Source organism: Stegostoma tigrinum, chromosome 2 (genome assembly GCF_030684315.1).
Source record: "Stegostoma tigrinum isolate sSteTig4 chromosome 2, sSteTig4.hap1, whole genome shotgun sequence".
NCBI classification, from domain to species: Eukaryota; Metazoa; Chordata; class Chondrichthyes; order Orectolobiformes; family Stegostomatidae; genus Stegostoma; species Stegostoma tigrinum.
In genome coordinates, this window is record NC_081355.1 from 141,627,946 (window position 1) to 141,653,834 (window position 25,889).

The window sequence follows — 25,889 nt, forward strand, 5'->3', positions numbered from 1 at the left end:
TGTATTTACGGCCCTGAGAGCAACACATTTGCTTCTATTGCAAATTATTGTTTTAAAGGTTTTTTCATGAATGTGGGCTTCGTCTAATTGTCCAGAGGATAGTTAAGAGCCAACCGTATTGCTAGGGTCTACAGACACATGTAGGCCAGACCAGTTAAGGATGGCAGATTTCTTTTTCTAAAGGATATTTGTGAATCAGACAGGTTTTACCAACCATCAGCAATGGCATCATGGTCATCACTGGATTCTTAATGCCAGATATTTTATAGAATTCTAATTCAACCAACCGTCATGGCAGGATTTGAACCTGGGTCTGCAGAACATTACCAGTATCACTAGCGATAATAGCAGTAGTTCACTGCCTAACCTAAAAATTTCAAATTTGTGACCCCTCATTTTTAATGCTTTTATGTGTAGGAACAGTTTCTCCCTATGTTGAATCTACCTCTCACAGTTTTCAAAACTCGTATCGGAGCTCACTGTTGCTTTCTCCTACCTGAGAAAAACAGTCCAAACAATCTTCATAAATGACATTTCTCACCCAGGAAACATTTCTGTAAACCTCTTCTGCACTCTCTACAAGTGCATTCTATCCTGTCCAACATGAGAAAGCACAAAAATTGGCAGAAAGGCAAGTTGCCACAGGACTGCCAACAATTTATAGAGAGATTTACAGGTGAAATAAGTGGGTGAAAAGTTGCTAAATGGAGTATAATGCAGGAAAATATGAAACTGTTCAGTTTGGGAAAGATAGCAGAAAAACAATATTATTTTAAATGGAGAAAACTGCTGAAAGCTGAACACAAAGCTCGCACACAGGTGCAGTGGATAACCAGGAAAGCTAATGGAATGTTGGTTCTTATTTCAAGGCGGTTCAAGAGTACGGAAATCTTCGTGCAACTGTGCAAGGTGCTGGTGAGGCCACATCTGGAGTATCTTGAGCAGTTTTGGTCCCGTAATTGAAGGGAAGAATACTTCATTGGAGGCAATTCAGAGAAGGTTCATAAGTATGAGCCATGAAATGGAGGAACTGACATCAGCAAACGATAAACAGGTTGGAACTCATTGCCGTTTACAAGAATGACAGGTACTCTCATTGAAATCCTGAAGAATCCTACATGTTTCACAGGGTAAGTACTGAGAGGATGACTCCCCTCATGGGAGAGTCTAGAACTACAGAACACCATCTCACAACAAAGGGGTGCCAATTTAAAGACTGAGATGAGGAGGAATTTTTTTTCTTTCAGGGGATTGAGCGTCTTTGGAATGCCTTACCACAGACAGCTGAGGGGTAAGAGCTTTGGTGCACATTAAAGGCTGAGACAGATTCTTGATCAGTATGGGAATTGAGGGTAATGAGGAAGGGACAAAAGAGTGGGCACGAGGAACGTCAGATCCACCATGATCCTGTTGAATGGTGAAGCAGTCTGGAAGGGCTGGATGGCATACTCTGTTTCTATTTCTTATGGTTTGTAATTCTATCCCAAATTCTTGTTTCTAAAACCGAAAACAATGAATGTTGGAGAAAACCGCGAGTCAGGCACCATCCATGGAGGCATACTAAGCTAATGTTTCAAGTCTAGATGACTCTTCATCAGAGCTGAAGTGAAATGTGAAGGGGATAGCATTTATGCTATAATTCAGGGTTGGGTGGAGGGTGCTGGTGGAGAAAAGATGTTGATACTTCAGATTAAGTGATCAAAATGTGAGAACGGCAGAACAATGGTGTTTCTACTGCCAGACTTGAAAGGACAAACAGTCCCACTGGGGTGGGGGGAGGGGAGAGAAAAGATGATAACAGAATGCGACAAGCTAAAAGAAGGGGAAGAAATGGTTCACAATTTGAAGGTATTGAACTCTATTAATTCCAGATGGCTGTAAAAATGAGATGTCGTTCCATCAGTTTTGCTGTGATTCATTGGAACACTGTAGAATTCAGAGGACAGACATGCTTAAAAAATGATCGGCTATGGGAAGGTCAGAATCATGCTTGCACACAGACCAGAGGTGTTCCAAAAAGCTTGCCCATTTGAAAAACACTTTTTTCTTTATTCACAAGACATGGCATCACTGGCTGAGCCAGAATTTATTGCTCATCTCAAAATCCCTAGAGGTGGTGGTGGGGAGATAACTTCTTACAGGTCAGAGGCTAAGAATTCCATGGCAAGTAACTTAACTCCTGTCTTCCAATGCCTGTCCACTAACTACAAGGCACAAGTCAGGGATGTATTTCATGTGCCTGGATAGGTGCAGGTCCAAAAACACACAAGCAGCTTGACAGTATTCAAGGCAAAGCAATTGTTTAATTGGCACTTTATCCAGCACCTTCAGATCTCTCTATCCTCTCCACAGGTGGCAGCCATCAAGTCTACTCTGACATTTAATGAGATTATGGTTGATCTCATCATTCTCAATGTCACAGTTGTGCCAATGTAGTACTCTAGCATTTCATACCATCTACAAGATGCACTGTGGGAACTTATCAAGGCTTACCTTCCACAATTTCTACCACCCAGTGGGACAAGAACAGCAACTGTAGATCATCACCTGCAAGCCCTTCTCCAAACCGTCCTGACTTTTAACTAGCTCATCACTTCACTGGCATTGGATCAATATTCTACAACTCCCTTCCTAACTGCACGGTGTTGGTCGCGACATGCCAAGGACTCCAGCAGTTCAAGAAGGCATCCTCTCTCGGGCAACCACAAATGGATAATAAACGCTGACTTAGCCGGTGATAATCTTGTCCCATTGACAAAGCAAAGTGTTCACTTCATCAGTCAGCTATGCCCTCTCCTTCCACACGTAATGCTCATCCTTTCACAACATTCTGCTAGTTATAGGAGTATGGAAGAGTTTGCCATTCCCTCTATGTCAACTGCTAATGTCTCTTTGTAATCAGAGATGATGGGAACTGCTGATGCTGGAGAATCCAAGATAACAAAGTGTGAAGCTGGATGAACACAGCAGGCCAAGCAGCATCTTAGGAGCACAAAGGCTGAGTTTCAGGCCTAGACCCTGCATCGGAGAGATTAAGGAGGGTCTAGGCCCGAAACGTCAGCTTCTGTGCTCCTAAGATGCTGCTTGGCCTGCTGTGTTCATCCAACTTCACACTTTGTTATCAATGCCTCTTTGTAACTGATCTTTGCTTCTCCATTTCCCTTCTGAACTTTTTGTGTCTAGCCTGGTCCTCAATTTTACTTTCACCCTAATGCCTGTTAAGCATATTTTCATCTTTACCTTAATTTCTATTTCCTATTTCACTATCATTGTCACAGCATACGTTCCGATCATTGATGCCATCCCCTAATGTCCCCTTATAACTGTGCTACAGCGTTTGCACGTCTCTAATTTCTTTGCAAATTCGGTACTTTGCACACTCCCTGCTAGTTACATCTCTTGGGTTCCCTTAGCTCAGGCCAAATTGCTCTGTCCTTGAATTCACCTCAGGCATTTTCTTCCAACAACATTATAATGTTCTGCTCAACCAGTATCAGGATCTTCTGCCTTTTCTTTTCTATTTTTTTCTGAATACATTACATCCAGGAATATTTAACACCCAAGCTAATAAAGTGTGAAGCTGGATGAACACAGCAGGCCAAGCAGCATCTCAGGAGCACAAAAGCTGATGTTTCGGGCCTAGACCCTAAACTATCTGATGAAGGGTCTAGGCCCGAAACATCAGCTTTTGCGCTCATGAGATGCTGCTTGGCCTGCTGTGTTCATCCAGCTTCACACTTTGTTGCTTGAAATGAGTTATGGTGTCCACGTTGCACCGTGGAAGTGTTGAGAATAGTAAATGGTGGGTAGTTATTTATAAACTATTGAGGATAAAAGCAATTAAGTTATGAATACTGTGCAACATAGTACTTCATTAGGTGAGAAAAATACAGCATGAACTGTACAAATTCATCCTCAGTGAGGGAGAATGAGATATAAATACTGATGTGCTTATTTACAGATATTATCTCATCAACCTATTCAGAACATAATGCGTATGATTGTCTACCTAGGAAATCTGGTGTGTCACTGGTCATGGTTGAGCGTCCTTGTGTGGCTGATGAGCCCAATCCTCGAACTGCATCTTCAACTACACATTTAGCAAGAATTTCCATGAGGTGAAATTATTCCTTGGCCTTGAGATCGGTGGCATTTCTTCAATTCCTTTTCAACAATTCATCTGGCTGATTGCTATTTTTAAAGTACTTGTCCCTTCATTCTTAAGGTTCTGACAATAATGGTATAATTGGATTTTATTAATTTTAGTCATTCAGTATCAGGACTCCTTGAAAGTTTGTTTGGCTCACGCAAGTTTTACGCTCAACTAATATGAAGCTTATTGGTTACAAAAGAGATACATGATTAGGAACTCTCTGGCAAATTTACTAACCAGCCCGTTTAGAGCTGTTACACACCTCTTGAACAAAAGGCACATGAATCTGGGCCTTTTAGCTTAGAGGCAGGGAAACTTTGACTACACAAGATCTATCTGGTGTTCTCTGGGAGATATCTTCTAATCAACCTGTTCAGAGATGTTATCACACAGCTAAGCCTTGAACCCAGGCTTTCTGGTCCAGAGGCTGGGACACTACCAAGATCCTCCAGGTGCTTCCTGGCTTTTGATGGCCAGGGTTAGCCTCAGTTGAAGCTCACTGTTAAGTTGCGTGAGGTAACTGATGTGTTTTTCTATAATTAATGCTTGTAAAATGAGTGAGTAGGGTTTGGGTGCCAGTGGGAGAATTCAGCTCAGGTGCAGTTACAGACTTCTACACTAAGGCAGGAAGGAAGTCCAGAAAACTCTGACAGCATTTAAAGTGTTCATTATGTGAGGCATCATAGCTCTGTGTTTCTGCAGCCTGTTTACACACTAATTTAAAAACTGGATCTGATTATGCATCCATTGGCATACTCCACAGCTGACAAGCAGGTGGTATTCTCCAAACTAAGATAAACTAAAAGCAGAACTAGACAATTCAAGACACCTGTGCAGTGTAGAAAGTGAAGCAGATCCTATTTCTCATGCCTAAACAACATTCTGCAACTGAACAGGGGGTTGAATATCATGGGACAATGCAGCAAGAAGGAATCCCAAACAGCCAGAAATTGGTAAAATAATAGCAATATGGTAGGAGTTGAGGATTTCTTGCATCAATGGTATGGATAGCATTTTTGTAGGTTATGACAGGAATTACAAATGGTATGGTTCCTCCCTGATGCCCGAGTTGAGTGAAATAGGTGCTAAGAGCCTGTAGAAAGGGGGTGTTTTACAGTGAAAAGTTACGATCCACGTCGGAACTTAAAGCAAATGAATACACATTTCAAGTCCTGAAGATAACTGTGCCACATTTTGGACATATGAGTATGTGTACAGTTCTGGTCGCCACATTACCAAAAGGATGTGGATGCTTTGGAGAGGGTGCAGAGGAGGTTCACCAGGATGCTGCCTGGTATGGAGGGTGCTAGCTATGAAGAGAGGTTGAGTAGATTAGGATTATTTTCATTAGAAAGATGGAGATTGAGGGGGCACCTGATTGAGGTCTACAAAATCATGAGGGGTATAGACAGGGAGGATAGCAAAAAGCTTTTTCCCCCAGAGTGGAGGACTCAATTACTAGGAGTCATGAGTTCAAAGTGAGAGGAGGAAAGTTTAAGGGAGATATGCGTGGAAAGTTCTTTACACATAGGGTGGTGGGTGCCTGGAACGCGTTGCCAGCGGAGGTGGGTAGACACAGACACGTTAGCATCTTTTAAGATATATTTGGACAGGTACATGGATGGGCAGGGAGCAAATGGACACAGACCGTTAGAAAATAGATGACAGGTTAGATAGAGGATCTTGATCAGCGCAGGCTTGGAGGGCCGAAGGACCTGTTCCTGTGCCGTAATTTTCTTTGTTCTTTGTTCTATGAAGGCGAGGAGCAAAGTCGCTAAGATCAATGTTGTACTTATGCAGGATGAATTTGTTCACATTTCTGGAAAGAGGGAAGGTTATTCTAAAAAGATAGCATTTGCTTATCCAAAGCTATATCAATATCCTTAAACATATGGTATATAGAACAATCTGAGGGTCACGGTAGACCATTTAGGATGGAGATGAGGGGACATTTCTTCACCCAAAGAGTGGTGAGCCTGCGGAATTCATTACCGCAGGAAGGGGTTGATGCCAAAACATTACATGTATTCAAGACGCAACCAGATAACGCACTTCAGGCGAATGGGATCAAAGGTTATGGGGCGAAAGCAGGATTAGGCTACCGAATTGGACTATCGTGATGAATGGTGGAGCAGACTTGAAAGGCCGAATGGCCTCCTCCTGATTCTACATTTCAATGGAAAAGTAAACCAATATGTTAAGAAGGTGGGATACGATAATGGATAGTTTTGTCAAAGGGAAGCACTGCCTGATAACACCTGATACAAACAAGCCACACTGATGGGCAGTTAAACAAGAATGGTCCCAGTGTACCCGTTTCTTTCTATTATCACACAGAAGCAGCCAACAGGGACTCTAGTGGTGCAGCGTTCCTCCTGCTGGGCTACTAGTGCCCTGGTTCAATCCCACCTGCTCCAGAGGTATGTAACGATGTCTGAACAAGGTGATGAGAAAATATCGAAAGAAGCAGCTAATCATCATGTACTGTCCTTGAAAATAACTAATAGTCAACTTTCTCTTCCTTGTCATGGAAAATAAGGATAATATTGGTACTTGTGCAACATTAGGTTTGATCTTTGGGGTGGCAAAGTGGCTCAATGGTTAGCACTGCAGCCTCACAGCATCAGGGACCGGGGCTCAATTCCAGCCTCGGACAACCGTCTGTGTGGAGTTTGCACATTCTCCCCGCGTCTGCGTGGGTTTCCTCCGGGTGCTCCGGTTTCCTCCCACAGTCCAAAGATGTGCAGGTTAGGTGGATTGGCCATGCTAAATTGCCCGGAGTGTTCAGGGGTGTGTGGGTTATAGGGGGACGGGTCTGGGTGGGATGCTTCAAGGGGCGGTGGGGACTTGTTGGGCCGAAGGGCCTGTTTCCACACTGTAGGGAATGTAATCTTAGTCCATGTGGCTCAGTAACTCACTGTATACACTCATCAAGCCATCAGCGGAGCTTGTTATATGGGTTTCCAGCGAAAGAAGATTCGTATTACTCACTTAAGGCTAACAATCCTTGGTCATCTTTTTCATTCAATTACATTATTTGCATACTTTATGCTGTTTTATGAACAAGGGGTGCTAACCAAGCAAACTTTCATGTAGTGCTCAGCAATTAGTAGAGGCATTAGGTCTGGCACTGAGCATTCATTAAATTACGAGAGTGGAAACATCGACAGCTTTCTTGTCCTTGCATTAGCGTTTTAGAATTTTATTTCAATTGAATGCAACTACTTCCGAGTTAGTTAGCAGAATGACCTGGAGACCCTTCTGAGAGACATCTTGACAGTAAACCTAAAGGCATATCACAGAACGCCCTCTTGCAGGTTATGAAATGCACATTATACTATTTGAAACATGGCAAGCAAATCATGGAATATACGTGATAGCTTCAGCTGACGGCTGAACTTAGAAGTTGAAGTTCTTTTCAAAAATTGCATGAGCAACATATAATTTCACCATACAACTTTTCATGTTATAGCAAGAATCTTAAGGATATTCTGTGACTGCTACTTTTTCTCTGCACCTTCTCTGTAACACTGTATTCTGCATTTTGTTCTGTTACCCTGATAGAGTTATGTAAGGTATGATTTGCCTGGTTAGCACGCAGAACAATACTTTTCGCTGTATTTCAGTACATGTAGCAATAATCAATCAAACCAAATTTTCTCTCTCCTCTCCAAAATTCATCCAAATGTTTTCATATATGAAACCGGACAAAGAGCACAAGTATAATTTGTAAACAAACAGTACATGGAATTTATAATGCTGAAAATGGTCATTTACTCAACCAACTGACACATCTTTATGACCAAACTTGCAATATTTGTTCCCAGAAAAACCAAAGCCTTAGAAATTGGATTTATCTGAATTGGTTGCTTTGTCAGGAGAGAGATATTTGTGGAGTACAAAGAATATTAATTACCTCACTTTCTGGACTGAACAAAATATACTTAAGATGGCATGCTTTTACAGCAGAAGATGCCTCATTAAATTCTACAATGAGGAGGGAAGGAGCATGGTGCACATAGGCAAAATGGGATGATGCTGTTGCAAGATTTCAAGCCTTCCTTAATCAGGGGAGGCTGGAGGGAACAGAGACTTTAATGCACAGAAACAATGGTTGAACAAGCCATTGAACAAGCCAGTTCTTAGTAGGGGAGAAGTCAGAGTCAAAGTGAAAAATTCATTGCTCAGAGAAATGGAACATCAATTCATCACTGCAACATTAGAGCTAAATTCATAAACAGGAGCAAATAAAACCATGGAGAAATTTGGAATTTAGAGTAACTCAGACTTCCACATGCCTGAGTACTTGACAGCATTGGACTGGAAGGATGAAATTTAATGTGGCCTTTTTTTGAAATTAGTTTTGTGGGACATGGCCATCACTGGCTGGGCCAGCATTTATTGCCCATACCTAGTTGCCCTTGAGAAAGTGGTGAACTGACTTTTTGAACTGCTGCAGTCCACCTGCTATTAGTTGACTCACAATGCCCTTGAGAGGGAATTCCATGATTTTGACCCAGCGACAATGAAGGAATAGTGATATATATTTCCAAATTGGTTTGGAGGGGAACCTTAAGGTGGTGGTATTCCCATATATTTGCTTTACTTACGCTTCTAGATGGAAGTGGTTGTGGGTTTGGTAGGTGCTATCCGAGGATCTTTAGTGAATTTTTGCAATGCATCTTGTAGACAGTACACACTGAGGCTCATCAGAATTGATGATGGAAGGAGGGGATACTTGTGGATGTAGTACCAATCAAGGGGGCTGCTTCGTCCTGAATGTTGTAAGCTTCGAGTGTTGTTGGGGCTGCACTCATTCAGGCAAGTGGGGAGTGTTCTATCACACTCTTAACTTGTGCCTTGTAGACGGTGGACAGGCTTTCAAGTGTCAAGAAGTGAGTTATTCACCTCAGCATTCCTAGCTTCTGATCTGCTCTTCAGGCCACTGTATTTATGTGGTGAGTTGAGTTGAGTTTCTGGTCAATGGTAACCCCCCAGCACGTTGATAGTGTGGGATTCAGTGATGCCACCAAGGGGCGATGGTTAGATTGTCTCTTATTAGTGATGGTCATAGCCCTGGCATTTGTGAGGCAAGAATGTTACTTGCCTCATGTCAGCCCAAGCCTGGATATTGTCCAGATCTTGTTGCATTTGAACATGGACTGTTTCAGTATTTCAGGAGTCATGAATGGTGCTGAACACTGTGCAATCATCAGCAAACATCCCCACTTCTGACCTTATGATGGAGGGAAGGTCATTGATGAAGGAGTTTATGATTGGGCCGAAGACACTACCCTGACGAACTCCTGCAGAGATGCCCTGGAGTTGAGGTGACTGACCTCCAATAGTCATGACCATCTTCCGATGTGTCCGGTGTGACTCCAGTCAGTGGACAGTTCGCCTGATACCCATTGGCGCCAATTTTGCTTGGGGTCTTTGACACCGCACACGGTCAAATACAGTTTTGATGTCAAGGACTGTCACTCTCACCTAACCTGTGGAATTCAACTCTTTTGTCCATGTTTAAACCAAGGCTGTAATGAGATCAGGACCAGAGTGATCCTGGCAGAGGCCAAACTGGGCATCATTAAGCAGGATATTGCTGAGCAGGTGCTGCTTGGTAGTACTGCTGTTGACACCTTCCTTCACTTTACCGATGATCGAGAGTAGACAGACGGGGTGGTAACTGGCCGGTTTGGATGAGTCCCTCTTTTTATGTTTAGGACATACTTGGGCAATTTTCCACAATGCTAGATACTTACCAGAGTTGTAACTGTATCGGAACAGCTTGGCCCGGGGAACGGCAAGTTCTGAAGCACAAGTCTTCAGCACTATTGACTGAATTTTGACAGAGCCTGTAGTCTTTGCAGTATCCAGTATCTCCAACAGTTTCTTGATTTCATGTAGAGTCAACCAAATTGGCTGATTACTGGTATCTGTAATGCTGGGGACCACTGGAGGAGGACAAAATGGATTATTCACTTGGCATTTCTGGCTGAAGATTGCTGCAAATGCTTCAACCTTATCTTTTGCATGGATAAGCTGAGCTCCTCCGTCAGCCTTCCTCCTCCAGTGAGTCGTTTAAATGTCCACCATTAACAACTGGATGGGACAGACTGCAGAGCTTGAATCTGATCCACTGGTTTTGGGATTGCTTAGCTCTGTCTATCACTTGCTTCTCAAGTTGTGTGGCATCGAAGTCGTCCTGTGTGGTGGCTTCACCACGTTGACACCTCATCTTCAGCCTGCTGATTTAAGCTGAGGTTTAAAACTGGAAGATCAGAAAGCAGAGCAGTGGAGAAGTTATGTTTTAAGGTGACTAAATATCAAGTGGAAAAGGAGAGATTGGATCTTTGTAAATTGACAGTGTAGAATGAAGATAGAACAGACTTAATTGGCCTGCTATTCAGGATAAGGAATTTTGCTTTTTCAGATCATAAAACCAAGCAAAATTCTATTTCCAAAGTCTCTCGTTTCCAAAGTAGCAACATCTACCAGGTTCATCATGGACCTACAATGGGCATTTTCTCATCTTTATATTGCTCCTCAGTATTACCATTGACATGTGGAGTATCGATTTTCATATATACATCTTAATACCCTTAGTTGAACCATCATAATCTCTGCATTGTCAACCCTTTGGACATCAACTGGGAAAGTGAGAAAGATTTTTCTATTTCACCAATTGTGATAAACTCTGCCCCCTTGAATTATGAATTTCACTGCTTTCCCTGGAGACTACACACATTTTAGATGATTCCAAAACATTGTCATTCTATTCTATGCACAACTTACCTTCACTATTACACCAATACGTTCAGATTTCACTTACTGAGTTCCAACCTATACACAATTTCACAGCCCAAAACCACTCCCACACACATTCTCATGTCATTTTGGTTTTTTGTTCCCTAACCAAGTAAATTTTAAAACTTCAAATCTCTCCAAAACTTCATCTCATCTCTGCAAACTTCTTCTGGCTTACAATCTTCAGGTCATCTGTAACTCCCTGGAGGTCTGTCAGCTCACGTGAGAAGACAAAATTCAAAGCAAGAGTGGTTGTGACAAAACAGGATTATTAACTTGGGCAAACAGAAAAGGAACAGTACAAGTCCACTGCTAAGACGTGAGAAAACATGTAGGAAATATATCAAGACTATAACTCCCACACAGTAAGAGCAAACATTGCTTTCATGCATTACTGGTAGTTGATTCTTGGCACTTTAACAAATTAAATACTGTCTAGCTTTTCTTTGAATCAGTATCAAATATAATGCCTGGCCACTTTTGAAAGAAACATTATTGTTCATAAACTCTTAAACATGCTTCACACATATCTCGAAATCATGCAATGGCACAAACAGCTGATAGATTAAAACCATGTTTCCTTTCATCAAACAGGATAATTAAGAATGAGCTAGACGTCTCGAGGCAGCAGCTAAAGGCCGTACAAAAAGTGAATAATGTAAATGGCTGTTCATACAGCGGCTGTTGAAGAGAAAGCCATGCACAAGTGTTGATGTAAAATCTGCAGGTTATCCAAAAGTTTAGAAACGCAATATCATTTGACAGCAGTTATTAAATTTTGGCTTAGTGACAAAAGCTTCCCCTTCAAGTTCGTGCAATTAAAAAACATAATTGATCATTCTGTATGTGTGCAGCCAGGGGAATCTTTTTTTGAGAAGTAACTGGAGACATAAACCTAGAAGCATTCTCTGCTACAAACATAAATTAAAAGGTAAATTATTCACTATAAGATTCAGCAATCAACTTCCTTTGATGAAGTTACACATAATAAGACCTACCTACTGGAAATTGGCAATCCTGGCAGAAGCCCAAGTAATGCAGTTCTTGCACATATTAACACATAATTAGGGTCACATTCAAAACAGGGGGATAGAAATGAAAATAGAAACTGAGTAATAGGGAGAATAAAGTAAAAATGGAGTGATTTTGTCTTTGTTTGCATTAAAAATTGAATTATTCAATAAGACAAATTAAATACAGGAACAAATAATTTAATACTTTAAAAATTCAAATCGCTGAGAAACAAGGAACTTCATAACAAATAGAATACCATGGATCCACACACATCTACAGCACTGAACAAAACCATTTGGCCAAGTGCAACTACACTGCCTGTGACAGTAATCCAAAACAAATCCCTCTCTCCCAAATTTTGCCCACAGCCCTTTACCATGATCCGCTACAAATATCTATCAAATTTTCCCTGGTCTCGGTCTCAACTGCACCCTGTGGCAATCCATGCTATGTTCCAAAAACCTTCTAAAGAAATCTCTCCTGATTGTGACTATTTAAATTGATGACCCCTCAGCACTAATGCACCAGAGGAAAGAATCTGTCCCAACTTAGCCCATTAAATGATTTTATAGTTTCAAAAACATCCATTAAATCGCCTTGGCCTCTTCTAACGCTTAGGAAGTAGTCTCAAGATCACTGTTCTCCTCACAACTCTACTTTCCAAGCCAAAACAATATCCTAGGTGAATCTGTACTACATTGTGAACTTATCATTCTTTCTATCAGTGTTGTCCAATGATTATGGCCAATTGAGAGCTCAGATGTGACAAATGGCCATGGGAAATAAAAATGCATCAGACAGTGGCACTTAACTTCAATATCACTGTACAGCTTAAGTGTTCCTTTGTTTGTTCACATAAAAAGAGCAGTATGCACTTTATCATTGTGCGCTTCATTAATTCTTAACAGTGACCTCCTAAACTGTGTCAGATGGATGAAATAAGAACTTTTTAAGTACTTGGGAAACACTGTAAATGTTATATAGAGAAGTTTCTGCTCAATTTGGCCAACTGGAATAATCACTGAAGGTCAGTGTTATGTCAGGGCTTTTAGATCCAGAGCAACCTTAGATGACGTCATGGAGTTGCTCTCCTCTGAGCATAAACAGTGTTACAGAGTTAAGATGGAAAGAGATGAACACATGAAGCGAAAGGAAGAAGCCTGAAGTCTAGTCATCTGAATGTCTGAAACACAAGTAGCTAAGTAGGTGGAGGCAGAATCTAGCAACAGGTAGCAGAGATCAACTCTGAAGAGGAGTCATACCGGACTCAAAATGACAACTTTACTTCTCTCCACAGATGCTGCCAGGCCGGAGTTTCTCCAGCATTTTGTGTTTCAGATTTGCTGCATCCTCAGTACTTTGCTTTTATTTGAGAGTTTATGTAATAGTCTTTCAATAATGCCACATTAAGACCAGCGTGGTTACCTGAAGAAGCTCAAACCTAAAGACTGTTTTTTCCCTTGCCTTCTCCTCAACTAGTGTGCCTTAAACCCAAACTCATGGAAATGGGTATAAGCCACACAGCTAAAAAAAGGACCATAACTTTCCCCCCACAGTGGCCGAGAACACCCTTGACCGCGTCTCCCGCATTTCCCGCAACACATCCCTCACACCCCGCCCCCGCCACAACCGCCCAAAGAGGATCCCCCTCATTCTCACACACCACCTCACCAACCTCCGGATACAACGCATCATCCTCCGACACTTCCGCCATCTACAGTCCGACCCCACCACCCAAGACAATTTTCCATCCCCACTCCTGTCTGCTTTCCGGAGAGACCACTCTCTCCGTGACTCCCTTGTTCGCTCCACACTGCCCTCCAACCCCACCACACCCGGCACCTTCCCCTGCAACCACAGGAAATGCTACACTTGTCCCCACACCTCCTCTCTCACCCCTATCCCAGGCCCCAAGATGACTTTCCACATTAAGCAGAGGTTCACGTGCACACCTGCCAATGTGGTATACTGTATCCATTGTACCCGGTGTGGCTTCCTCTACATTGGGGAAACCAAGCGGAGGCTTGGGGACTGCTTTGCAGAACACCTCCGCTCGGTTCGCAATAAACAACTGCACCTCCCAGTCGCAAACCATTTCCACTCCCCCTCCCATTCTTTAGATGACGTCCATCATGGGCCTCCTGCACTGCCACAATGATGCCACCCGAAGGTTGCAGGAACAGCAACTCATATTCTGTTTGGGAACCCTGCAGCCCAATGGTATCAATGTGGACTTCACCAGCTTCAAAATCTTCCCTTCCCCCACCGCATCCCAAAACCAGCCCAGTTCGTCCCCTCCCCCCACTGCACCACACAACCAGCCCAGCTCTTCCCCTCCACCCACTGCATCCCAAAACCAGTCCAGCCTCTCTCTGCCTCCCTAACCTGTTCTTCCTCTCACCCATCCCCTTCCTCCCACCCCAAGCTGCACCTCCATCTCCTAGCTACTAACCTCATCCCACCTCCTTGACCTGTCCGTCTTCCCTGGACTGACCTATCCCCTCCCTACCTCCCCACCTATCTTCTTTTCTCTCCATCTTCGGTCCGCCTCCCCCTCTCTCCCTATTTATTCCAGAGCCCTCACCGCATCCCCCTCTCTGAAGGAGGGTCTAGGCCCGAAACGTCAGCTTTTGTGCTCCCGAGATGCTGCTGGGCCTGCTGTGTTCATCCAGCCTCACATTTATTAGCTAAAAAAAGGAATCTGTGTAAAAAGCTAGTCGAAGCAACAAACAGCTCCAGCAGAAAATGATGCAGTGAAGATGAAATGACATGTAAATGGCCTCTGGACAGACAGTAGAATGGATCTGGCAAGTACATTTCTTGCAAGTAAACATCCTCAGTAATTATTCTGGACTATTATTTCACCAGATGATAGAATAACATTTGTTACCCATCCATAAGTAACGTTGAGGTGGTAGTTGTGAGACGCTTTAAGGAAATGCTGCACTCAATCCAGGTTAGGTACACCTCCAGTGCTGTTTGGGAGGGATTCCAGGATGTTGAGTTAATGGTAACAGCTCCAAGTCAGTTGTTAAACATGAAAGGGTGCAGAAAAGATTTACAAGGATGTTGCGGGGTTTGAAGGTTTTGAGCTATAGGGAGAGGCTGAATAGGTTGGGTATTTTTTTCACTGGAGCATGGAAGGTTGAGGAGTGACCTTACAGAGATTTATAAAATAATGAGGGGCCTGGATAGAATGAATTTCTGAAGTCTTTTTCCCCAGGGTAAGGTTGTACAAAACTGGAGGGCATAGGTTTAAGGTGAAAGGGATAACTTTTTCACAAGGTGATACAGATATGGAATGATCTGCCAGAGGAAGTGGAGGTGGGCTGGTACAATTATAATATTTAAAAGATATCTGGATGGTTACATGAACAGGAAGAATTTAAAAGGGATATGGGACAAATGCTGGCAAATGGTACCAGATTAATTTCTGATATCTAGTTGGTACAGGTGAGTTGGACCAAAGGGTCTTTTTCTGTGCTGTACCACTCTATGACTTGAAGATGGTGCGTGGTTAGAGGGGAACTTCAACTAGCAGTGGTCCCAAAAATCCACTGCCCTTGTCCTTGTCCTTCTCGATGCTAGGCATCAAAGGTTTGAAGGGAAATATCGATGGGAGCAGTGAGTTGTTGATGCAATGCATCTTGTTAGAAGGGTGATACTGCAAGCATTGCACCTCAGTGGTCGAGGAACAATGGCTGGAGGTGGTAGATATGATATCAATCAAGAGGCTGCTTTGTTCTGGATGGTGTCGAGCTTGACTGTCATTGGAACTGAACTCATTCAGGTAAGTTGGGAGTTTTCCATCACATTCCTGATGTGTGCCTCATTGATGATAAACGTGCTTTTAGGAAGGGAGTTAATCACCATAAAGTTTCCAGCCTTTTAACTTATGAACAAGGAGTTGGAGGAATAGGCTGATCTGACTGTAACCACAAATCTGCATTCCCATCTATCCCTGATAATCTTTCACTCCTTTATTTAACAGGGATCTATCCAACCATACCTTAAAAACATTCAAAGGCTCTGCTCCCACCACTTATTCAGGAAGGCAATTTCAAAGACTCTGAATACTCAAGAGTTTTTAAAATAGGTGATCCCATTTTTTGAAAGTGACCCCCTAGTTCTAGATTATCTAGAGGTTGGTGATAACTTAGTAGTAAACTAACTGGACCAGTAACAGAAAAATACAGCCTGACATTCTGTGGATACGCTTCAAATCTGACCATAGCAGACGGTGAAATTCCACATCATAAAAATATGGAATGTAAACACCATCAGTGTTAGAGTCTAGATAAAAACACAGAAAATAGGGGCAGGAGTTTACTATTTAGACTTTTGAGCCTGCTCCAGCATTCATTGTGATCGTGGCTGATCATTCAATTCAACAGCCTGTTCATATGGGTCACCTTTGGATATCTTGGAATGTCTTTAACTCGACTGGTGAAGTTCAACTCTTTCTTGAAATCATACAATATTTTGGCCTTGACTGCCTACTGTGGTAGCGAATTTCACAGGCTCACTACTTTCTTTCCGTTCGCAAACACGTCAAAGACGAGCGGGCAAAAGATTAAGGTGAGGAGCAAGTGGTTTAGAGGAGATCTGAAAAAATATTATTTTCACTGAGTGTGGTAGATATCGGGACTGTACTGCCTGAGAAGGCGGTGGACGCAGGTACATGCTCAAAATTTAAAAAGTATCTAGATGAATAATTAAATGCAGAACAGAGCAGGCTATGGACCGAGTGCAAATAAATGGGATTAAAGTTATTTGGGGTTCGTTGGTTAACATGGATACGGTGGGCCAAAAGAACTGTTTCTATGCTGTATGACTCTAAAACACTTTAAATAAGATGTCTGCAAATCAAAAAAAAAGGATAATTTGTCAGAAGAAGAGCGTCAAAGCAAATAGGCCCTTCACACAGCATTTCCCCACAACAGCAGCCTTTGGATATTAGTGGATGCAGATTATTGTTGGAAGGTAGCAGGACCAATGCTGAATGAAAAGCCAGACCTCCACGTTTAAGCCAGGAACACTTCTTGTAGTTGACATCAACATTCTAACCTCAAAACGTCCAAACAATTTCTCCATCAAATCACACATGGCTTATTCTGCCAGTAAACACTCTCTCAATTAAGTTCCTTGCCCAGAACTGAGGTACTTGAACATAATTCACAACAAGTACTAAATCAGGATTTCTAAAGCATGCTTTATCCAGAAGACATCAGTTTTCCAATATTTTCTGACCCTTTGTACTCCCATTTAACACCAGACTCAACTGCATCTGTTTTTGTTGGTCATTTCTGTCAATGCCTTTTAGGCTATTTCAAAATGAAGCAGAATACAGGTTACCAATAGGTTCAACTTTGTTTCAACTTCATACTTGCCAAGGTCCCAGGACAAGGCTATAACATGTACAAGTATAGCTCGCAGTTCACTTTTCTCCCCAGATTCTTTTGGGGAAACTGCATTCAAAAACTGAAATAAACATCAAATGTTGACGGATTAGGGCATCACAAACTCATCTTTGTTATGAAAATGGAGATAAAATTGATTGACTATTCAGATTTACTTTTTTTCTTTCCTCATTCATACCACGCCAGCATCGCTGACAAGACCAGCATTTGTTGCCCATCTGAACTGCCCTTCAGGAGACAATGGTGAGCGTTCAAATAATGAGAGAATTAGCACGTCATAAAGTCGCTTAGCACTGGTGCCTACCTTGGTGTAAATATGCACTGTATTCCACAGTATATCAATGATGATCAAAAACATTTTGTTTCATTAGTGCATCACAAAGTGTGCGATTTTTTCAAAACTGTATTCCATTTACTTGAAAGTACAGCTTACAATATAAAAACTCTACTGCATGTAGAAGTAGTTGTAAATATTAAGACAATATTACAGAAGTAACCAAGTAGCCTGTTGAGCTGAAACGGTAACCAAGGGCAAAGACTGGAACACAAAGTAGAAAGATAATGCAAAAAATTAAGGGAAATTCAGTCAAACTTTGGTAATGCACAGCAATCCACATCCAAATCAGATACCTCTGTCAATATGGGTGACAAGCTAGGACAAGCCACTGCCATCTGTGCATTAGAGAAAACTGCAATCAATGTAAGAAGCCGTATGCTAATACAAGTCTTGCATATCATGAAATATACTAGAGAAGCTATAATTTCATTTGAAAGCAATTACTCATTACCATTTAATTCAAGGAAGTAAAATTGACCAATTATAAAAAAAATCTTGTACACTTGAAAGGAGCTTTAAATTCAAGGCCAAAACAGAGCAGCTTAAATTGCAATTGATTTTTAAAAAGCCTTACAATAATTTGTGTGCTAAAAAATGCATGCAAGGGGTCACCTACCTGAATAGGTCCAACTGACATCAGCAGGTTTTTCAACTGGAAATCAGTAGTTGAAGAAGAAAGCCCTTCAATTGACACCACACATGGTTGAGGTCTGCATTCCACCACTCGCAGATTCTGTTTATGTTGCATCATGCGTCCTCGGCCCATCTGGCCTGGTAATGCTGTGCCGCGCCCCTGCATAATGACCTGTAGAGAACACAACATTCAGCCAATTTATTTTGTCCTTGGGGTGTCAGCTTGCAGTTCAAAACATTGTGGCTCATATAATGCTTTGCAGCAACCTCTGTGAAACTACTTCAGTTTATATTTTTAAAACTGATTTGACCAATATTGAATTTCTATGAGCCCCAACATTATAAATCAATAGCACTTGAGTACTGTCAGCTGGCAGCAATATTTAAATATCTAATCCCTAATCTATAGGCTTGAAGAAGAATTTGTGTTTCAACCAAAGAAATGACAACAGAGATATTAAAGGAAACCAGCGCATCAACACATATTATGCATTAGAATTATATCCATGGTGACTAAAAAAAAGGCAAGATTAATTATTTGGGAACACTTCAAATTTCTGAAGACACCTTATACTGGTACTACTAAACACTTGTAGTTATTAAAGGGTGGATATAGGGATTGGAAGATAAATCTTTGCAAAACAATGCAAGAGGGGACAACAAATAAAGTGCAATTTTATTTTTCCCAGCTAAAATTTGGTGAGATCCTGTATCTTGGTAATGTCATTGGAATAATAATTCACTGGCCCAGGTTAATGCTCTGGGGGTATCGATTCAATTCCCACAATGGTAACTGGTGGAATTTAAATTCAATTAATAAAATCTGGAATTAAAAGCTATTCTCAGTAATACTGACTAAGTCCAGCACTGATTCTCATATAAAACCATCCAATTTACTGACACCCTTTTGGGGAAGCAGCTTTTGTCCTTACTTAGTCAAGTCTACATGTGCCTTTAAACAGATACGAAAAAGGTTGATTCTTAAATGGCCATTCCACAGTTTATAGAGCAATTGGGAATGGGCAACAAATGCTGGCCTTCCCACAATGTCCACATCGCACCAGAGAATTTTAAAAAATCTCTATTCAGTTTGAAGAAAAATAAATTTCCACAATCATTAATAAGCAGTTTCTTTGAATGAAAATTTATTGAACTTTTCAGAGAAGGAAGAACGTTCAACAATGTCAAAATTTTGGTTCCAAACCAGCATCCTCATGTTAGCGACCAAACCATGAAATTAACTTATTTAGGAGAATTAAGAAATGATAACACTATCAAAGTGAAGACCACAAGATCTCACACAATTTAAGTGCAAATGCAATTGTGAAAAAAAGGTGAGATCCTGGGAATAGTCACGATGTGACATTTATTTAGCATAAACATTAACTGCCTCATGCCAGCTTGTTTAATTATTATCTAGGGTATGCGCAGTGGTTGTACTAATTTTGTACTTCACTGTAAGGTGAATGGTTTCTGGCACTCAATGAACGTGGGCTAATCTTGTAGATTTTCATGATGAAATGACATCGGTTTTGATGGCCAACTGCACCTCGTTATTCTGAACTGCCAGATCTGTGCTTAGTTGTTTCCATGCAGCACAGTAGTTACAGCACACGACATGGAGTACTTCCCTGCAGTGGAACTGAAGTTTATTCTTCGCAGGAAGTATTGAAACTATTGTGGACTGATATTTCTCCAAACAGATGCAGCAATGCACTGAGCAATTTTGCCTATGTCACTTCACCAACAGATACAGAGCACCAGATATGTCCTTCAGAAGATAGCTAGTTCAACATGAAACAGTGCTGACTGAACAGAGGAGTGGAGGGGTTTGCTAGCTGGTGGTGGTCATCACAAGCAGTTCCCTTAACCTGTTTGACCTGAATCCATGATGTTTCATAAGGTCCGTGGATAATTGTTGAGGATTCCGGGGGCATTCTTGTTCAGCGTACTCTACCGTATCCTCATCTCTTTTGGATACCTCCTGTCACTAGGATTGGATAAATCCAGGTATGATGACAGAGATTTATTGGATTCAGATCTTACAAAGACCTAGGGCTCCCTAATACAAAAGGTTTACAGATATAAAGGCATTTAGTTAGAGTAAATCCTGGAACACTGAAATGTTAACTATCCAGGCCTCTAAGACAGTTGAAATTGACAAGTACAATCTTCAAACTAAAATGAAGACACAAACTAGTCTATAGAGTTCTCTCACCTACAAGGTTAAGACAGGTGTACTACAATGTGTATTCAGCACAATATTATAAAAAATCATGTATAAGCAAGGTTATGTAGATGTGGCAATGATAACTGATATAACGATTACACAAGTGTTGACACGTACATTACTGACTTCAGTAGGTAAGTCAAATCAGATTTCTGAAATCTTGGAACAATATTCAACAGCCATAATAGTCACTCAAAACTGAGGATGCAAATTCAATCCATATATGAGCAACGGGTTGTTATGATGACAACATAAGGAATCTGCAAGGGGTTATAGGGAGATTGAGCAAGTGGACAGAAGTTTGGCAGAGGAAGTTTAATGTAGGAATTCAGGAGGTTTCACTTTTTTTCCAGAAGAATCAAAAAGTTGACTATTAGTAAATGAAGAGAGACTCCAGAAAAAGAACAGCACAGAGGATCTAGGAGTTCTTGGAAGTGAAACTCAAGAAGTTAATTAAGAAATTATTAAAAGAAATTATCAGTAATTAAGATTAGATTCCCTATAGTGTGGAAACATGCCCTTCGGCCCAATAAATCCACACCGCCCCTTGGAGCATCCCACCCAGACCCATACCCCTATAACCCACGCACCGCTGAACACTACGGGCAGAGGATAGCCAATCCACCTAGACTGCACATCTTTGGTCTGTGGGAGGAAACCGGAGCACCCGGAGGAATCCCACGCAGACACGGGGAGAACTTGCAAACTCCGCACAGACAATTGACCGAGACTGGAACTGAACCCAGGTCCCTGGTACTGTGAGGCTGCAGTGCTAACCAGAGTCACCGTGCCGCCCATTAAGACGGTAAATGAAATTTGGGTCTATATTGCTGTGGTGTTGCAGTTTAAAAACATCAAAGTTTTGTTACAAATATCAGGGTATTGGAGAGACTGCATTTAGAGTACTGTGCAGTTTTGGGTCCCATACTTGAAAAAGGATGAGAGATAATGGGAACTGCAGATGCTTGAAAAAGGATGTACTGGCATTGCAAACAGTTTAAAAGAAATTCACTAGACTAATTCCTGAGATGAATGGCATGGCTTATGAAGACTGCTAAACAGGTTAGACACGTATTCATTTGAGTTTAGAAGAATGAGGTGTGATCTTATTGAAACAAATATTCTGAGGCAGCATGTGAAGGTATGCTGAGAACTTGTTTTCAACCAGTGGGAAATCTCAAACAAGGAGACATTTATACAAAAGGGAAACATTCATTTAAAGCTGGTACACAAAGAAATTTCTTCTCTTGGAGGACAGTGAATATTTAGAGTTCACTGTCCAAGAGAATTGTGGAGGCTAAGTATTTAAAGAGGCTGATCGATTTTTGAAAAATCAAGGAATGAGGACGACCAAGCAGCTGGCATATGAGAGGTGTTGAGGCTAGGGCAGATCAGCCACAATCTTATTGACTGGAGGGACAGACTATTTCTGCTCCTTATTATGTTCTTACCACAGTTTCATGGGCATCTACAAATTAAGTTTTATTGGCTTGAAATTCCAGTTCAATGGCAGGATCGATGCAAGTGTCTTATTTTATGATAACTCTCCAAATACTTCCAATGTTTTCCTTAATTCCTTCCATGATTCAAAATGGCACTGCTTTTAACTTGACTCAAGAACATGACTTGCAGTTCACAGATGGTTCACTAGATTAATTTCAAAAATGCAGGCTTGTCTTATCAAGTGAGATGGATCAGCTTCAGCCTATATCATGAGTTTAGAAAAAGAAGAAGAGGTTTAAATGAAGTATACAAGACAATAAAGGAGATTTACAAAGTAGACGCAGGGAGATATTTCCCTTTGTGGGTACATCTAGAGAACAGAAAGTTTGTTTTTCTCAAAGGGTCGTGAATCTGTGGAATTCACTACCAAGAGTGTGGTTATTCTGGAACACTGAATAAATTTGAGGAGTCGTCAAATTTCTAAATTAGTAACAAGGGTTTCAGGGAAACCCATCATCAGGAAAGTGGATTTGAGGCTGAGATAATATCAACCTTGATTGTACTGAATAGTAGAGCAGGCTGGAGGTCCTGAATTGCCTTCCTCTGCTCTGGAGTTCGTGTTCTAACATTCTTATTAACTCCTGATACACATTGAACTACATTAGTGAACACTATGGGGTCATGGTACTGGACAAGCAACACAAATTTAAATATTGTTATGAAAAATTTAGAAACTGAATTCAGTTTATCTGATAATTTGCAAAACATCAAAATTATGGAAGTTGCTGGAATTAAAAATTCAACTGATTTACCAATAACTGATAACCCAGCTTTGTCTAGTTTGTTGGTAACTGGCCAACAAAAACAGTGTGCAATTATAAAGTGTCTTCTCAATTGCAGAGCATGCAAGGTGCTTCACAGACAACTAAGTACATTTTTCTGAAGTGGGGCAAGAGTTCTTCTATTTCCTAGGCAGTCATGAAGACAGGACTGAGAAGAACATTAAACAAGGAAGAGTTGAATTGGTGTGTTAATGCGTTTCAACTTTCAACTGGAAGCAACAAAGATTTTTGTCCAAGGTGGCACGGCAGCTGTAACGTGCGGCCACACTTTGTGCTTTACAAATTTATAATGCACGTTTCATAAATTAACTGATACAAGTTTTCGTGACGCAAAAGGCAAACAAAGTGGAACAGCTTTAACACGGGCATGTACCTGATAATTTGGACAATTTCACAAGTATATCCTTTACACAAAAAGCAGGACAAATCCCAACAGCGAAGTAGCTTCCCTTCAATCTATTTTTGATCATCAATAATGTGATGAAAGTGTCATCAACAGTGCTATTAGGCACTTGCTTAGCAATAATCTGCCCTGTGACACTCAGTGCAGGTTCCATCAGGCCCACTCAGCTTCTGACCTCATTACAGTCTTGGTTCAAACATGGAAGATGATGAATTCAGAGATACTATGAGTGTAACTGCAATTGACATCAAAGGTTGGATTTGACTAACTGACATCAGGAACTTCAGCAGAACAGAAATCAATGCAAATCAGGGGAAAACCTTCTACTGGTTTGAGTGGAGTAGAAAGGACAAAGGAAGATGGTAATGCTATGGAGATACATGATCTCAGTTCCAAGATAACTTCCAAACATCTTCAATTATTTCATCAATGACCTTTGTTCCATCACAAGCTAATAAGTGAGGATGCTTGCTTATGACTGCACAATGTTCAGCACCATTCGTGACTCCTCAGATCAAAAGCAGTCCATGGCCAAACGCAAAAAGATCTGAATGACATCCAGCCTGGACTGACAAGTGGCATGTAATATCCGTGCTGCACAAATGCCAGTCAATGACTATCCCTAAGACAGGCTTCAACCATTGGCCCATGACATTCAATGACATCATCTCCAAATTCTCCAACTCTGGGGTGTTGACCAAAAATTGAAGTACACTGGTCATACAAGTACTGTGGCTATACCAGCAGGTTAGAGGCTAAGAATCTTACAGCAAGGAACTCACCACCCGACTCCCCAAAGCATGTACACCATTTAAAAGGCCCAAGTCAAAAACGCGATGGAATATTATCAACTTGCCTGGAAGACTGTGGCTCTAACAATATTCAAGACGATTGAAACCATCCAGGACAAAGAAGCGACTGGCACATCCACAAACATTTAGTACCTCCAACAGTGATGCTCAGAAACAGCAGTGTACATCCATACAAAGATGCACTACAGAAATCCATCAGGCCTCCTTAGATAGCACTATCTTCTAAAGGATTATGGACATCAGATATGTGGGAACACATCCACCTGCAAGATCCCTCCAAGCCACCATTGTCCCTTCAGTGTCGCTGGGTCAAAATCTTGGAATTTCCTCCTTCATGGCATTGTAGGTGCATCTAAACCAAACGCACTTCCAGCTGTTTAAGGCGGCAGCTCATCACCTTCCAAGGGCAATGACAAATGTGGATGGGCTATAAATGCTGAACCAGCAAATGACGCCCACATCATGGGCATGAATGAAAAAAATGCCTCATAAAAGGAAACTGTTCCAAAGGAGATGTAGTGGCTATACAGCAACAATCTGAATGCAACATGAAGGGTTCAAGAATGAACCATGCCAGCAAAAACAAAAAAACAAGATCTTATATAAAAGAATGATGTAGGCAGAGGTTGCTGAACTTGATATTAAATCCAGAAAACTGTAGACAGCAGTGCCAAAACGAGGTGTTGGTCCTTAGGCTTGTGTTGATCTTCACTGCAATACCGTAACAGGGCATAGACAAAAGGTCAGACCGGAAGCAAGTACAGAATTGCAACTTCAAGCAGCTCAGAATCATGCTTAAGAACTGGACAAGAGGTGCTCTACAAAGCTGTCACCCAGTCTGCATTCGATTTCCTCAATGTCAAGGAAATGTAGAGCAAAGTTCCAAACTACACATTTGGATATTCCTTCACTATTAACCTGCTCACTGTCATGTGTGGGGAAAGGGACAATACTCTGCTCTGCAAGTGAGCTTGAGACAGCTTGAAGTAACAGCATTAACTGCTTATTGAGACAGTGTCAGATGATAATGTCACTGGAGTGACACATAAGAAACTGGACAGTTCTACAAAAACATTGGAAAATCTGCTGAAATTATTTCTTTCCATATAACATGGGAAGTATCCTTGGCAGCGAGAAGGCCAGAGGTGTCCAGAGAGTAAAAGAAGGTCAAGAACAGACTCTGCTTCTTTTTAAAGAGGCAATATTTAAAGAAACATTTATCAAAATGTATGTGTTCAATACTGCGAAGGATTAATGGATTTAAAACAATTAGCCCCTTATTACACAATGGCTGAGCGCCTGTTCTACTTTTGCAGCACAAGACAACTGAACTTACAATATTTGAAAATAGATGTGCTTACTCTGTTCTGTTGATTGGCTGAATTCTTTGTCATTCCTAGTAATTGTGGTACAGATTGCTGCCGCTGCTGCTGTGGTCGCTGCTGTAGCTGTTGGGCTCCTTTTGTCAATGTGACCTTTCGAACAGGCTGCTGTTTCTGAAGATGCTGCTGGTGTTGCCGCTGCTGAGATTGGACCTCAGGATGAGAAAAGCCAGTGTTCTCGCTCCCCTGCTGTAAGAACACAGCATCATGCTGCTCAGTGTCTTCACTCAACACAAAACCTTTTACCACTCACCATGTGCTAACTGCAGTATGACCTTGCAGAAACTGGAAAAAAACTACAAATGAATTCGCTCCATCCACACAAAGACCGCTAATTTACATGCATTTTGCAGGACTAAAGCAAAAGATTGTCTTTCCTGTAATATGGGAAATAAAATATTTTATTCCATTAT

General features: G+C 41.4%; 1 protein-coding gene across 3 annotated transcripts in view; it reads right to left on the reverse strand.

Moving 5' to 3' along the window:
• Window positions 1-25,889, reverse strand: part of rbm33a (RNA binding motif protein 33a) — a 150,655-nt gene that overhangs the window by 15,958 nt on the left and 108,808 nt on the right. For 2 of the 3 annotated variants that reach the window (XM_048556169.2, XM_048556152.2), the window contains exons 16-17: window positions 25,456-25,665; window positions 18,348-18,536 (exon numbers count right to left, since the gene is read on the reverse strand). In XM_048556169.2, the coding sequence (XP_048412126.1) occupies window positions 18,348-18,536; window positions 25,456-25,665 (399 nt within the window). The remainder of the gene's footprint in view (window positions 1-18,347; window positions 18,537-25,455; window positions 25,666-25,889) is intronic. The other variant, XM_048556160.2, reaches the window with a different exon arrangement.